Genomic DNA, 17,337 nt, shown 5'->3' on the forward strand with positions numbered 1-17,337 from the left:
AGGGACAGTCCCCCCCTGGTGACACTCAGGGTTAAGTGTCTTGCTCAGGCACACAATGGTAGTAAGTGGGATTTCAACCTCTGGTTCAAGGGCGAGTGTTACCCACTAGGCCACTACCGACCAGTTGTTGCTGGTCCCTGTAAAAAGCACCACTGATGATCCCCTTTTGGGATAAAAATCCTAAAGTGATGAAAACAAATGCATCTGCAATGATCCTCAAAAAAAGGCAGGGATTGTTGTGTTCAAGTTTTCAATCAGTGATTAGATAATCAGAGATTTAATTAAAGAATTCTGATGGGTGAGCAAATCCCCCCCACTGCACTGCAGTAAATCTTTTGCAATTGATGTCCGTTTAGGTTCATTTGCTGTGATGGTGGCAACGCTGAGAGAAACCTTTTTCTGATCTTTTTTCTTAATGTCACATTTAACAGCTGCGCAGTTCCTGCTGTACAGATTCAAAACCACAGGGCAAAAATGTTGAAACCTTTTTTATTTTTTTAATCTCATTTTCAAAATGAGGAAAAGGAAATTTCTCACTTCCCTGTATCATAACCAAATAACCCGGAGAGTAGTTTACTGTGCTTGTGCTTTTTTTTTTTCATCGATGCATTATGAAGCTGGCACAGATATTCCCACAGATAAAATTATTCAGTTCCTTTCCAAACTCACACTTAATCCACAGTGGGGTTGATATTATTGGGGTGCAGGGCAGGCCAGGGCAGGGCCCACTGCTGTGGAGGCATATAAATGAATCACAGCGCCACTAGTACTGTGGCGTATACTATATTTGTACATAAAATAAAAAAATGTTTGCATCCTGGATCGGATGCCGCTTGTCCTGCACGTGGAATGGATGCCATACGTAAGAAAATGTCGTGGAAAATAAAGATTCTAATTACCCAACTTCAGAAAACACATAAGAAAAACTCTGACTGACTAAGGTGCACACAAGTATTTATATTTCACCCCTACCCTCCTTCTGTGGCCAGCCCGCGGAGCTTGGACAAAATCCTGATAATCATGGTTTTCCATCCTGTAGATTTTTACTGAAGCAGAAGATTAAGCTGACCCTCCAAAAGCACAAACTGATTCCTGCAAATGCTGCAAATACATCGCTGTATGTGCATAGAAGAAACACAGAATACGAATGCATATTGTCGTTATGCTCTAATAAAATCCGGCAAGCACAGGAAGCATTATCATTTTCCATTACAGAAACATGCTTTGCAATTAGACATTAATATGGGCGTGGACTTTTACCGAGAGCACCGCCCCTTTCGGCTGGACGCACACACTCTCACATGCCGCTCGCTCGAGCATTTTTACTGTTCAATCAAATCAAGTCCCATCGGCGTGAATCTGAGGCAGCCAAGCTGTCGGCCTCTGCCTTCACAAATCCAGCTCATATAACTGCCTGCCTGGTAAGTGTACTATATGTGTACTATATTATTATTATTTGGTGTTTTCTTTTCCCCTCTAAAAATGTGATATTTGCAGTATTTTGTAACGCAGCATGTGGTTTAGAGCAAGTATCATTTATCCAGAGGGCAAAAACAGTCATTTTGTCCCAATAAATCAAAACAAAATGGAAGCATTCTTTGTGTGTGTGTGTGTGTGTGTGTGTGTGTGTGTGTCAAAGATATATATCTGTTAATGATAACTTCTAATTCGGCTTTGGACCCTCAAGAAGCCATTTTTCAGAGAAATCTCTCTGCCTTAAAGATCATGTACGGCCAGTGACTAAATGATTTCAGTTACACAACACACCTTCCTCAAACACGCACCTTTACTTTATCAGCAGCGCACCTGACAACAGCTTCACCACTGTTCGGGGAAACGGTTTTGTTGTTGACTGAAGCGCAAATCCTGTTTTAAAAAAAGTCATTTCTTACTTATTTACATTACAGATGAACGTTGATCAGTGTCACCAACCTTTTGGAGCAAAACGATGTTAAAAATCTACAAAACAGATACATTAAAATATGCATGTAAAAATGTACATGTGTAGGGGTGATTGCACGGCTAAACTTAAACTTAATATTAATCTTAATTAATCTGTCATACCTAATTTTTTAGCATTGCCGTAATGTGAATAAACCAAACAAACCTGGTGTCAGTCAGTAACATTATAGTAAAGCAATTTTTTTTAGTTTAAAAGAGCAAACTCATTTATTATTTTCTTCTTTTTCTCATACATTGCTAGCAAATACATCAGTCCAAGTGTCACCCATTTTCTTATGTATATTATTCACAATCACTCAGTCTCACTTGCTCTCTTTACATAACCACCGAGCCTGGAGGAAGCCCACACACAACGAGATGGGGTTCCAACTTACAACATTGGAGGTGTGAGGCCACAGCTCTAACCGCACCCTGGGCCACTATTAGGAACTTATTTTTGTTGTTATTTAGTCAGGGAAAGTCATAGGACATAGGAGAGATCGAGGTGGGAGCCAACAGAGGGCCTTGAGGCACACCTTGGTTAATTGATTGATTTATAGGGCATGAAACTTTTCCTGTTTGATAATTTGACAGTTTGATTGAAACCAGTGCTGTACCAGTAAATGCCAATGATCTGGCCTGGCAGTATCTCAAACTGTCACGTTCCTAAGTCTAGGGGTCTCAGAAACGCAACAAGGGTGTGGAGAGGAGGAGGTCCACTGTTACACACTCACCAGCAGACAAAGCGTACAAACAGTGCTTTTATTCACAGTGAGCTAACAGGTACTATAAACAGCGGACTCAGGACAGCTAATAAACATCAAAACAGCCTAAAGGAAGGGATAACAACAGTGATCTCAAAATGCGCACAAGTCAACAAAAAGGGCACATAACAGGCTAACAGCTAACAGGCTAACAACATAGGGATCTATCACACAAAGCAACAAGACACACAAATGAGATCCCCAACGGAGCTCCTTGCAGATCTCCGTGGACCCTGGGGACCTCCCGAAAGCATAAGGGCCTAGCAGACCCTGTGGCAGATGGAGCTGGTAGGCCTCAACTCCTCCCACAAAGTCAACCTAAAAGGGACAGGACACAAAAACACAGCCAGACACACAGAACACGTGGGAGCATACGTCCAGGGACGTAACACAAACAATAAATAACAAAACCAAAATAGAGATGGGTTATATCATAGAATGCATATGAATGACAGACATGTTCCATTTCATTCCCAGGGCCATGAGGAGATCTTGTGGACTGCACTATTTCTGCTGGCCCTGCGCTTGTGTGGCGGCCTGGTTCCTCTGTTGTGTGATGATTAAGCTGGACCAAAGCCCCATAGATGGTCAAGGTGCCAAAGGTGTTCAGATACTATCTACATTGTGGAATAGAAAAGAAAATGCCTCACTTCCAAACACAAGCACGCCCCCAGGACCTCTGGAGAACTTTGAGTGTCCTGAAAATGACACCCTCATGGGGGTCCCGACCAACATCCCTTTACTCCACCAGGAATTCCTGAGGTACAAACACTGCCGGAGATTCCGTACCCTGCTGACTCCCACGTCATGTGAGGACGACCTGTATCTTCTCCTGGCCATTAAGTCCACAGCATTACATATTGACAGGCGTGCAGCACTTAGGGACACCTGGGGCCGGGCGGGGCTGGTAAATGGGCGGTCGGTGAAACTCATCTTCCTCATGGGCCACTCCGATGAGAACATGGACCGCTACGCCCTGCAGCCCCTCCTGGAGTGGGAGAACCGCCAATTCGGTGATATCCTGCAGTGGGACTTCAAGGACAGCTTTTTCAACCTCACCCTGAAGGAGGTCAGTTTCCTCAGCTGGTTTGGCCGCAGTTGCCACTGGGCTCAGTTTGTGCTCAAGGGTGACGATGACGTCTTCGTGCACACAGAAAACGTCATTGAGTACCTAAACGAGCACAGTCCCAACGAACACCTGTTTGTTGGAGACATCCTCCCCAGGTCCTACCCCATACGAGACAGCGATGTTAAGTACTTCATCCCAGCGGAGATGTACCCCAACGGGAAGCCATACCCGCCCTACGCTGGAGGCGGGGGCTATCTCATGTCGCGGAAGACCGTGGTGGGGCTGGACGCAGCAGCCGCAGGGGTGGACTTGTTCCCCATCGACGACGTCTACGTGGGCATGTGCCTTCAGCGAATGGGCGTGCAGCCGCACGCTCACACGGGTTTCCGCACCTTCGGATTCCACAACATCATGGCTCACTTCAACCCCTGCGCCTACAGGAACCTCATGCTGGTGCACAAGCTGAGGCCTGTGGAGATGTGGGTCATGTGGGCCCTGGTGCAAGACTCGGGGCTGGCCTGCAGCCAGGGCGCCCACTAAGAACTCACTTGCCACTCTGAAAAAAGTGAACACTGGCTAAACTGAAACTTAAAATTAAACTTAATTTAATTCATCTGTATACCTAATATTTTAGCATTGCCGTAATGTGAATAAACCAAACCAACCTGCTGACAGTCAGTAGCATTGTAGTAATGTAAATGTTTTTTGTTTTACATAATTAGACATTTTAGTTTAAAAGAGCAAGCTAATTTTTTAACTACTATAATGAGAAACTTTGAAATTACACACGAGGCAATGTAGCCTCTGGTAAATGCTGTAAATGTAGCCTACAAACCAACATGTGTCATGTCCAAGATTCTTCAATGCAGTGAATTCTTGATTTTTTTTTTCTTTTTAGCTTTTGAGAAGCGTGTTAGCCCTGCGGTAGGTGCTGTCGTAGCATGTAAGGAAGCAGACTTGTAAACGAAAGGTTGCAGGTTCAAATCCCGATTAATCAAGGTACCACTGAGGTCACCTTGAGCAAGGGCCCGTCCCCACACACTGCTCCCCAGGCGCCTGTCATGCCTGCCCACTGCTCACTAAGGGTGATGGTTAAATGCAGAGGACACAAAAAAAAGTGCAGCTATGAAAGTTTTAAGTATTTGATTGGTGCACAATAGAGTTGAATTAGAATTGTTCCAGCCCCTCACACTGGGCCAGTGGTCCCATAATCAGAAGGTTGCCAGTTTGAATCCATCCCCACACACTGCCACACTTCATGGCTGCCCAACTGCTCACCAAGGGTGATGGTTAAATACAGAGGACACATTTCATTGTGTCACCGTGTGGTGTGTATCACAATGACTTAATCTTCTTTCAAATATTTTAAATGAAAATGAACAAAAATCCCAAATACCCCAATTAAAAAATATTGGATGCTGGGGGCTTTGACTGCTAGGCCACACCATCTGATCATTAACATGCACCATTGTTAGTGGGTATAATGTTTTGGCTGGCCAGTGCTTTATAATCTATTGTATGTCTCGGCCTAAAGAACAATTTATCTTTTATGAAGTTCAGTGTCTTGTATCTGTTATGTATATTTAAATATTTATGGGAAATATTGTATGGGAATTCGTATGATAAATTATATACATTTCATTTTCAATATATAAACACAACACGTATGGTTACAGTCTATTGTGGGGGTTGAAGGGATGTTTTACATTGTTTTGCATCTCCAAAAATAAAGCTGGACACATGGAAAGCACCAGAATTCTACAACATTTCCTGTTTTTGCAGTCAGGGGTGCAATCAGAGCTCCCTGATTTGTCTACTTGAAGAAAATCTCTGACCACCCATAAGCAACTCAAAAGGCCAAAAGTTTTGAGAATGACACAAATGCTGGTTTTCACAAAGTTTGCTGCTTCAGTGTTTCTAGATCTTGTTTCTATGGTGTATTGAAGTATAATTACAAAGCATTTTATACGTTTCAAAGGCTTTTATTGGCAATTCCATTAAGTTTATGCAATATTTGATCAAGAGTCAATATTTGCATTGTTGACCCTTTTTTTCAAGACCTCTGCAATTGATCCTGGCATGCTGGGCCAAATCCTGACTGATGGCGACCCATTCCTGAATAATCAGTGCTTGAAGTTGGTCAGAATTTGTTGGGTTCCTCTTGAGTATTGACCACAAGTTCTCAATTGGATTAAAGTCCAATTTCAGATTTCAATGTTCTTTCCCCCGAGCCTCTTAGTTCTCACTTCGGCCTTATGGCATGGTGCTCCATCATGTTGGAAAAGGCATTGTTCTTTACCAAACTGTTCTTGTGAGAAGTTGCTGTCGCAGGATGTTTTGGTACCATACTTTGTTCATGGCTGAATGAGCCCACTCCCTTGGATGAGAAGCAGCCCCACACATGAGCGGTTTCAGGATGCTTTACTGTTGGCACGAAACAGGACTGATGGTAGCGTCACCTTATTCTTCTTCTTCTTCATTTTTCCAAATGCCGGAGAAAATTACTTTACCCCAGTCCTCAGCAGTCCAATCCCTGTAATTTTTGCAGAATATCTGTCTGTCCTTGATGTCCTTCTTGGAGAGAAGGTCGCTTTGGTCGGCAAAGTAAATAAAGGAGAGAAGTGGATTCTTTGCTGCCCTTCTTAACACCAGGGCATCCTCCAAAAGCCTTCGCCTCACTGTGCATGCAGACGCCCGCACACCTGCCCTCTGCGGTCCTGGCGCAATTTGCCGCCTTCTACACAACACTTGAACCTTTCTCCTTAAAATTTTTGTTGATCGTATAAATGGTTGATTAGGTGCATCACCCTCCTTTTAAAGCATCCAGTCTGCTATTCTCAACCAGCATGACAGAATGATCTCCAGCCTTTTGCTTGTGTTAACGAGAGGATCACTGAAATGATCTCAGCAGGTCATTTTTCAGCAGGGCTGATTTTTTTCTACTGCATTTTAATTTTCATGGCAAAGAGGGACTTTGCAATTCATCTGACCACTCTTTATAACATTCTGGAGTAAATGCAAATTGCCATATTAAAAACGGAAGCAGCGAACTTTGTGAAAATTTGTGTCATTCTCAAAACTTTTGGCCACGACTGTATACTTGGGGCAGTGGTGGCCTTGGGATGAGGAAGCGGACTCAATCAAAGTGAAAGTGAAGTGATTGTCACTTTTGATACACAGCAGCGCTGCACATGGTGCACACAGAGAAATTTGTCCTCTGCATTTAACCCCTCACCCTGAGTGAGCAGTGGGCAGCCATGACAGGCGCCCACTTGGCAGATCGGGATTCGAACCGGCAACCTTCTGATTACGGGGACGCTTCCTTAACTGCTACGCCACCACTGCCCCAGGTTCCAGTCCTGAACCGTCAAGGTGCCACTGTGCCACTGTTAAATGCAGACAACGTGCTTTGCTGTGCATAAATGCTGTGCTGTGGTGTGGCACAATGACAAAAAAAACTTCCATTTTCATTACACACACAGATAGACAGACACAAGAGATTCTATTCATATAAAAAGAATATGCAGTTTATGATTAACCTAGACCTGCTTGTTTTCTTACTCAAAGCTATAAAACTACGGATATGAGGCTATGTTGATCACTACACAGTCACAAACAGAGCAACAAGTTTGCTTTGCTTGAGTGATACTACACTAGCATGTTTTTCCCACAGTCTAATCAAAACGTGGGCTCATCATGAAAAGCCGCTTGATAAACCTTCAGGACTGTTGGAAACCATCCCCCTTGTCCACCTTAAGCTGGCGGAGAGAAGACGAGAATCCCTGATTTGGAGTTAAATTTTTGGTTTATTTCATAATTCTTTATCTTTTGTTCTATGATGTAGTTTTACACTATAGGTGCATCCAAACTTTTAACTAGTAGTGAGTATGTGACAAGCAATGAATAAATCCAGAAAAATATCTATTTGTGTGTGTGTGTGTGTGTGTGTGTGTGTGTGTGTGTGTGTGTGTGTGTGTGTGCTCATTAAAGACCATTAAATTAAAGTCAAATATTTTTCCAGGTTTATTCACTGTTTGTCTTATGTTTACACCAGGAAGCTTTCCCGGAAATTGACGTACATCTTGCATCAACAGAGTCACTACTGACGGACCTCACGTCCGACCCTGCCTTTGAACCCGGGCAGAACTGCGAGCTGAGCAAACCATCGGTGCAAACATGAGTCACAGCATTACGACCAGGCACGGGTGAATTGAAAAGCATCCATAATTTCACCACAATGACAGCAGTCTTGAAGTGGCCTATAGTGACGAAGCTATTTGAACATTAAGTTGACGTAGGGTTATGGGTGCCCGTGGTGATGTTTGTTGGGCACCGTATGACACTGTATACTAAAAAGAAAATGCTCCCTGCAAGCATCATATGCTTTCGTAGGGACTTTTTTTGGTCTTAAAAAAAGCAGTCAGGTGGGTTTATTTTAGCAACGCAAATAGCTACCATACAACATTGTGTTTATGTAAAATAAGATCATTTTAGGGTGACCAGCCAATTCAACATTGTGGACTTTAGTTAGAAGGCTCCTCCTCCCACCCCAGTCACCATCAGAGGGACTGACTGATAAAGTGATAAAGTGAATTGATTGTCACAATTGATTGTGGGGCAGTGGTGGCCTAGCGGTTAAGGAAGCGGCCCCGTAATCAGAAGGTCGCCGGTTCGATTCCTGATCCGCCAAGGTGCCACTGAGGTGCCACTGAGCAAAGCACCGTCCCCACACACTGCTGCTGTGTATCACATCACTTCACTTCACTTGTGATACACAGCAGCACAGCACACGGTGCACACAGTGAAATTTGTCCTCTGTATTTAACCCATCACCCTGAGTGAGCAGTGGGCAGCCATGACAGGCGCCTGTGGAGCAGTGGGGACGGAGCTTTGCTCAGTGGCACCTTGGCAGTTCAGGGATTCGAACCAGCAACCTTCTGATTACGGGGCCGCTAGGCCACCACTGCCCCAACTGGTGGTACCTGGGGGTACACATAGGCTGTAAACTGGACTGGTCTAGGAATACCGACACTGCCTTCAAGAAATGGCAGAGTTGGCTTACTACTGAGGAGTCTCAGGGCGTTCAATGTTTGTAGAAAAATGCTGACCATGTTCTGCCGCTCTGTAGTAGAGAGTGTAGAAAATGTAAATGTAAATGTGGTGATCTTCGCAGCCGACTGCTGGGGCAGTGCGGTGAAGACAGCTGATCCCAACAGGCTGAACAAGCTGATCCTGGGTGTAAGACAGGAGAGCCTGGCGGAGGTGTCAGAGGAGGATGTTTAAAAAAGCTCCTCAACCCCTCTCACCCCTGCACACCACCGTGAATGACCATCAGGGCACACGCAGACAAAGACTCGCACTGTCACAACCATGCTGGCATGACGAGGCAGATGAACAGAGACGATGACTAGGAGGTGACGAGAAGACGAGGAAGGAAGTATGCAATCGCATGACATCACGAAACCGGGGTTTAATTTGTGATGAACAGGACTGGGGAGACATCCGGCAACATGGTGAACATGTGACATTTCAAAGACCTGACGGTGAACAGAAACAAACAGCGCAGCTTTATACAATAAGACACTGGTGAAAACAATTAGGGAATATTACACATGACTAACGTGAAACTCTGGTCTAGAACCCGGACTGGAGGTACCCCTTTGGACCGGATCATGACAGTACCCCCCTCTTAGGGCACGACCCCTGGTGGGCCAGGCCAAGCAGTCCACGAAGGAGGGAGGGAAGTCCATACACTGAGTCTTTATGATTCGAGTGGACGATTAGATGAGATGAGTAGATTCTAGACGAGATGAAAAGAGTAGAGATGAACGGCTGAGATGAATGGTAAATGAATGAATGACTGGTCCGGTATTCCCGATGGACGAGCGGCGGATGTCCTGCGCCGATGTCAGGCCAGTGTGGTACCGGCCCCTCGTTCGCATGCTCCCACTGCTCACAGTCTCCGGCTCGCCAAGCTGAATGGCCATTTCTCACCTTCAACACCACCAGACACGGGACTGAGAGGCAGGGGTCGGGACCCTGCAGAAAATGAAGCCATGGAAGGCCAGGGACAAGGAAGCTGTCGGCGTCCTCCCGGCGAGTTGCGGCTCCTCTGATCTCAGCAGGGCTGCGTCAGCTGCGTCCAAATGCGCAGTCAGGTCTTTCTGTCACAACCATGCTGGCATGATGAGGCAGGTGAACAGAGACGATGACTAGGAGGTGACGAGAAGACGAGGAAGGAAGGACACAATCGCATGACATCACGAAACATGACATCACAGACCGGAGTAACTCCTTTCGGACCAGATCATGACACACGCTTCTAAATGCGACCTGAGTGCCCCGGGAAGTCCTTCTTACCAGTGGCAATAAGACCGTTCAGCTCATCCCCCGTTCTGTAGGTGATCTTCTCAGGATTAGTACTAATGTCTGTTTTTTCATGGGACTGTGCGATTATACCCTCCTGTACACATTTACAGCATTTATCAGATGCCCTTACCCACTGAATGTCGCTACTGAATGTCGGTCCAGTTTCTCAACATGCTGCTATCTCTCTCTCTATTTATGGCACAACACTATGTCACTTTTTCAAATCACTTGATCTAATTAATGTCACTGTACTATACCTGTTATTTATTAGGGTGGTAGTATCCTAGTCGGTAACACACTCACCTATGAACCAGAAGACCCAGGTTCGACTCCCACTTACTACCCATGTGTCCCTGAGCAAGACACTTAACCCCAAATTGCTCCAGGGGCAGGGGGACTGTTCCTGTAACTACTAATTGTAAGTTGCTCTGGATACGGGTGTCTGGTAAATGCTGTACATGTAAATATTTATTACTTTGTTAGTTAATTTTTTATTTGAGCTTTATTTTTAATACTAGAACTCCCAAGTTTTTCTGACCCCCTCAGCCCTACCAGAGGTAGGCCAAATGGCCCCTTGATCTAATACTAAGAACTCAAAGACCCAGTGGCCATCGTTCCTGCAATTGGTGCAAGTGAGTTTGTAACACTTTGCACAGGTAAACCTGCTGCAATTTCTGTTGCAGTTCACTTGTACCTGGCACTGAGTTGTCCATGCAAGTCCTGGCACAGCAGCAGCCTTCCTCTCTGTCTCCATTGCCTTTTGTTGCATAAATCGGCAATGGAGTTCCTCGGCTAGAAGACTCAGAAAGAATCTTCCCACCCTGTATCCATTCACTTGCAAGAGAGTTCAGACTCTGACATGCCTTCAGGTGAGGAGATGTGTTCCGAGTTAGAGAGTAGAACTCCTTCACCGAAGAAAGGTCGACTAGAGACACAGCCCACACAGAAAGACTCCAAGTATGAGACGGCAAAAGATGGTACATTGTGGGTTGAAGAAGTAGGGGGGCCGCTCCCTCACAGCCAACTAGAAATATATACATGTGATGGAGAGCCAACAGAAGAAGTCTGAAGGACTGTCAAAAATCGCTTGCAGAGCTTCTTGTTTTTGATGTGTTGGGACATCCTTCACACTATAAGAAAAGGTACATATGAGCATGGCCGCAAGATGGAAGCAGATTGGGACATGTCTGTCAAAAAACAACCGGGCCAAATGACCCCTCTCTGGGAGTTCTGGTGTTAATTTTGAGATTTAATTTTTATTTGCACTGTTAATACGGTTCTGTTCTTATTTTCTCTTGTAGCGTTGAGCATGCTTTTGGGACAAAAGAATTTCCCTCTGGATAAATAAATCTTATCTTATCTTACCTTTGTACAGACCTGGACAGATTCTGCAGCCATCTAGTGGAGAAGATGCATTATGACGATCAATTTGACATGATGCTGGGAGTTTTAAACTTGATGCTGATGGGTGAATCAAGAAATTGAACACTTCTTAAATTTCCTGTGCAGGAGAGAACCACAATTCACCAGTGAAGGGACGGCATCATCACTCATGTTTTTTGTTCTTTTGAACATTTGTTCTTTTGACCTGGCTCCCCTCAAGAGTCCCTCTGTGACCACGACCATCAAATTCTATTCTATTCATATTATGGATGCATGATTTTACTTGATGATCAGAAAAGGATCAGAATTAGGTCATAATAATATAGTCAAAAGCACAGTAGTCTAGTCTACGGACTATAGTTAATTTGTGACAAACTGTAATACATTTTTTTACCTGACGTGAATATAAAATACATGCATCTTCTCCACATGGTGGCAGCAGAGGGCGTGAGAGGGTGAAGACACACAATAAAAATAAAACCCTTCAGACTGAGAACATTTTAATAAGCGTAAATAAACTTGATTCGGATACAGAAACATGGGCATTTTTCTCAGAGTTACCCGCTTTTGGGCCAGAGGCCTCTCGGGATCATTTGCAGAACGCCTGGTTTCTGCTCCATCATCATTCTGCTGCAGGTTTGAGAGGTTATGACGTCTATTCGAGGTTCATGGTGAGTATGAACATGAAATTGCATATGCAATGCACTCATGCACACTCTGACAGGATATGTTACACTATTTGTAATTATGTGGCTGTTAATATTTGGTAACATGAAGCATTATTAACGTATCTGAAGGAAATGATTTCTCTGGTGCTTGCTGGCCTTCCACCAGGCTGCTTTCTTAGCCGCAGCCCCTGAAACAAGCTGCTCTCAGACGACTTCCTGCCACCGCGGCATCACTCGCTCTGCCGCCTGATGGCTCTGCCAGACGCTAAGGAAATCAGTAGCATCCTGTCTCTGCTTAAAATAAGTCGCATGAAATGTAACTTTTACGGAATTCACACATGTTCTGCTCAAAAATGTGAACTTCATCAATTCTCTCACAATAAAGTAAAAAGCAGTCCCAAAATAAGACGTTGGAAGTCCAGTTATGGCTTCAGGTGACCTTTGACATGAGCGACTTTTTTCGTTACGAATCATAACAACGTGCCACATAACCGAATAACTCAACTCAATATTATTTGTTGTTTCAGATAAAAAAAGTCTTTTATTTTATATATTTTTTTTGTCATAGTTGCTTACTCTATGGTCTATGAGGTCTATGAGAGTGCGCAGCCTTGTGCAGGACCTCTCACACCCCTCACATAGACATTTCACACCCTCACACCCTCCCCAAGATGATACTGTGGCATCAGAGCCAGATCTTCCAGGGTGAGGAACAGTTTTTACCCCCAGGCTGTCCGGTTCCTCAATATGTTGCCCCCAGGATCATCCACATCACCTCAACCACGTCTGAAGCTATAAAGCATCTGCAGATGCTTTAAATTCTCCCTCCAATACTGCACATTACAAACTGAACATCAGTGCTGCACTCTGCGCTTTCAACTGAAGTATTACACCCTCTAATTTAATCTCTCACTACCTCACACTGTGCCGCTTTGTTATGGCCATTATGGTCATCATATCATGTCATATCACTACCAATTACATTATTTTCGTAGCATATCATGTACCACATACACTTCATACTAAATACATCCACACACTGACATACTGTCATATTCTACTTAGTCTACTTAGTCTTTGTATATAGCGAGATGATCATTTTGGTGGACTTTGACTTTGACTTGACTTGGCATGCTATGCCTTCCCCGCCCCCTGCTGTTGCATGCATGACACCGCACTCGCACCCATTCACTGTTCCCGGGTTACTGATCATCGACTCATTATAGGCCACACCCCCTTCACCCAAATCACATGTTCATAATTTTCTCACATCAAAAAACACATTGAATGAGAAGGTTTGTCCAAACTTTTGGCATATACTGTACATAAATAGGAACAAATCATTAAATATGTCAAAAAATATTTCAGTATTTACATATTAAAATTGTTACCTTTCCAACCTTCAGACTAACGTAACAAAATACACAGTCTTTTAACATTTTAACATCTGATAAATACGTTTTTCCCTTACTACTTATACTGATTAGCTTCTTTCCTTGGGATTTTTGTATTAGTTGTGACTCATGCGTTGTGCGTAGATTCAGCAAGGTCAAGGCCTGTGGCATTCACACCTTGTTTTCAGGACTCTCCAACATGCCGTCTTTAACAGGATTTCTGATACCGTCTTCCCTGTTTAAAGTAAAGATCAAGCAGAAATCAGGCGACGTGATGCAATAGATGTTCTCACCTTTTTTCTAAATTAGATGGGCAAGATTGAAAGGTAATTGAATAACTCAACTCAATATTATTTGTTGTTTCAGATTTAAAAAAAGTATTTTATTTTATGTATATTTTTGTCATAGTTGCTTACTCTATGGTCTATGAGGTCTATGAGAGTGCGCAGCCTTGTGCAGGACACACACCCCTCACCTAGACATTTCACACCCTCACACCCTCCCCAAGATGATACTGCGGCATCAGAGCCAGATCTGCCAGGTTGAGGTACAGTTTTTACCCCCAGGCTGTCCGGCTCCTCAATATGTTGCCCCCAGGATCATCCACATCACCTCAACCACGTCTGAAGTGTACCACATACACTTCATACTAAATACATCCACACACTGATATACTGTCATATTGCTGCCACTTGTCTGCCTGGTTTGTCTAGTTTGTCTCAGCCTGCACATAGGCCAGTGGTGGCCTAGCGTTTAAGGAAGCGGCCCCGTAATCAGAAGGTTGCCGGTTCGATTCCCGATCTGCCAAGGTGCCACTGAGGTGCCACTGAGCAAAGTACTGTCCCCACACACTGGTCGCCGGGCGTCTGTCATGTCTGTCCCCAGCTCACTCAGGGTGATGGGTTAGATGCAGAGGACAAATTTGTGCTGTCCTGCTGTGTATCACAAGTGACAATCACTTGACTTTATAATTATTACTATTTTATGAGACAGTGTCCTTTGTCATGTTTTTGTGTTGTGTGTTATTCCATTCACACTGTGTCTTTTTGCACACTGTGAATCTCCACAGCTTTGCAACCTCGTCTCTCTGTGAAATATATATTGTATATAGCGAGATGATCATTTTGGTGGACTTTGACTTTGACTTGACTTGGCATGCTGATGCCCTACACCGCCCCATGACACCGCACTCGCACCCATTCACTGTTCCCGGGTTACTGATCATCTACTCATTAAAGGCCACACCCTCTTCACCCGAATCACATGGTCACAATTTTCTCACGTCAAAAACTGCCAAGGTGCCACTGCCATTGATCAAGGCACTGTCCCCACACACTGCCCCACATGTGATCATTCATAGTTTTGATGCCTTCAGTGAGACTCTAGCAATGTAAATGGTCATGAAACTAAAGAAAACACATTGAATGAGAAGGTTTGTCCAAACTTTTGGCCTGTACTGTACATAAATAGGAACAAACCATTAAATATGTCAAAATATATTTCAGTATTTACATATTACAATTGTTACTTGTACTTATTAGCTTCTTTCCTTGTGACTCATGCGTTGTGCGTAGATTCAGCAAGGTCAAGGCCTGTGGCATTCACACCTTGTTTTCAGGACTCTCCAACGTGCCGTCTTCAACAGGATTTCTGATACCATCTTCCCTGTTTAAAGTAAAGATCAAGCAGAAATCAGGCGACGTGATGCAATAGATGTTCTCACCTTTTTTCTAAATTAGATGTGCAAGATTGAACAGTCAAAGCCAAACAATCTCTTGCAACCCTCCTTCAGTTTTCTGTGCTTGTGCCAGCTCTGTTGAATGATGCCCCATTCTTCATCCATATGCTTCAGTATGGCGTTTGGCCCACCCATTGCAGCAATTAGGGCTTCAACTCCATTGCAAGGTTGAGGAGCATGTCCACGAGCATTTCCCACCATTCCTCCTGAAGAGCAGGCACTGGTCTCTGCTCTACAGGTTACTGTGCAGGAACGTTGTCAGACACAGGAGAGACAGGAGAAGTTTGGATTGCCGGGAATGGGTGGTGAGACAAGCAGGACAAGGGTGCATGGGCTCCGAGGGGAACAATGTTCCAGTGGGCTGCACGGCCATTACTGTGGCTTGGGAAGGGGAAATCGGGCTGGCGAGAGAATGGTCTTCATGCAAAGCCCGTTGTCGCCGAGGTCCACGGACCAAGAGGATTGGGCAGAGGCGAAAAAGTTAGAACTATCAAGAGCAAGGCAAGGACAGACAGGCAAGGGAGAATCTGTCACGATCCGGTCCAAAAGGGTCCGGGATCCATACTGGAGTTTCACGTTCATCTCGTGTAAATTTGTTGTATAAAGCGGCCCTGTTCGTGTCCGTTCACCGTCGAGCCTTTGTTATGTTCACCAGTTACTGGATTTCTCCCCGGTCCTGTTCTGCACAAGATTAAACCCCCGATTCGTAACGTCATTTCCAATCACCTGCCTCGACATGCCAAACAGCCGTGACAGAATCCGGGACAAGGGTTAAACAGAAAGATGGTCGGCGTGAGACGGTGTCAGTCAGAAGAACGGCAAGGAGCAACAACAGGAATGAATTCGAAGGACGAACATTCTGTCACCGCTAAATGTAAATGTAGTGTATTATTTATAATTAGCATCGTATTTTTTTGTCCCTATCTGTCCCAGTATGTACCAGAAATTCCGATGCAACCCATATTGCATAACTTGGTCGGGTGATGAAAAAGTCTACAACGAGGTTGCAGCCGCTCCAAAAAGCCTCACACCTCTGCTGATGAGTAAAATGGAAAAATTGATTTCACGACCATTTCCCTTTATGTAAAATTTCCCTTCTTTTTGTAAGTATATATACATATACATTTGTGGAGATGAATGCATGTGAGTACAGACATTCAGCCTAAAGCGTTGTGTGAGAAGAACTGAAAAGACTATGGAACGAATTTCAGGTGAGCTCATCCGACTTTTACCCACAGAAATACTACACGTGTCAAAAGATTGAATATCGAATGTTTATTTGTTAGTTTATTTATTTTGTTTATTGCAATATTCAAAAGTTCAGTTTTGAGGCTCATCTCTGCTCATATCGATCTGTCTACTGTTTTGTATTAATATTAGTAATAACAGATCCTGCATTACTGCTACATTACAACAGCTTCAGGAATAATGTGCCAACAGTGCCATTAGTTTTTATATTATGGCAGGTTATTATTACTGTCATTGATTATCATGCTGGATTCAGGAATGATGCTGCCGATCGGAGAATGTAATTAGTCTTATTAAACAACCATCTCCGCCACAGTCTTGCTGCTGTCCTGTATTATCTGGGCCCTGCTGAACCACTGCGGTGCGTTGCCTCGTCCACGGTGTCCAGACATATCGCCCAGTCTGAATAAGGCCATACGGAACCTCGTGGGCAAAACTGAGACGCTGACGACAATATACGTGAGGCCACTTACGGTTATTACAGTCTTACGGTCTGCCTCTGCTGGACCCAGCTTTCATAAGAAAATTTACTGATCTTGTTTCTTTTCCCCCAGATGATCAATCAAACTTTCACAAAGGAAGACTGCATGAGAGGGAAAGGCCTTCAGGACATCTGCGTTTCGGCCTGTGACCCTGAATGTGACAACAACCGCACAACATGCGCCTTCCGGCAGTACCTGGATATCATCACCACCTACCAGGACAACCTTGGCAACGACAGAATCGTGGCTGGACTCCGAGAGATCAGGGCGCTCTTCAATCT

The 17,337-nt window shown here is 44.3% G+C and overlaps 1 protein-coding gene across 2 annotated transcripts; it reads left to right on the forward strand.

The window, feature by feature from the left end:
• Positions 1-1,332: 1,332 nt before the first annotated feature.
• LOC114799786 (N-acetyllactosaminide beta-1,3-N-acetylglucosaminyltransferase 4-like) lies at positions 1,333-5,486 on the forward strand. 2 transcript variants are annotated; one of them, XM_028996658.1, is made up of 2 exons: positions 1,333-1,421; positions 3,183-5,486. In XM_028996658.1, the coding sequence occupies exon 2, from the start codon at positions 3,187-3,189 to the stop codon at positions 4,312-4,314; it is 1,128 nt and encodes a 375-aa protein (XP_028852491.1). In that variant the 5' UTR covers positions 1,333-1,421; positions 3,183-3,186; the 3' UTR covers positions 4,315-5,486. The 2 variants fall into 2 exon arrangements, with proteins under 2 accessions (XP_028852491.1, XP_028852492.1); XM_028996659.1 differs by lacking the exon at positions 1,333-1,421 and adding an exon at positions 2,297-2,346.
• Positions 5,487-17,337: the final 11,851 nt, after the last annotated feature.

This window comes from Denticeps clupeoides, chromosome 11 (genome assembly GCF_900700375.1).
Source record: "Denticeps clupeoides chromosome 11, fDenClu1.1, whole genome shotgun sequence".
In the NCBI taxonomy this organism is placed as follows: domain Eukaryota; kingdom Metazoa; phylum Chordata; class Actinopteri; order Clupeiformes; family Denticipitidae; genus Denticeps; species Denticeps clupeoides.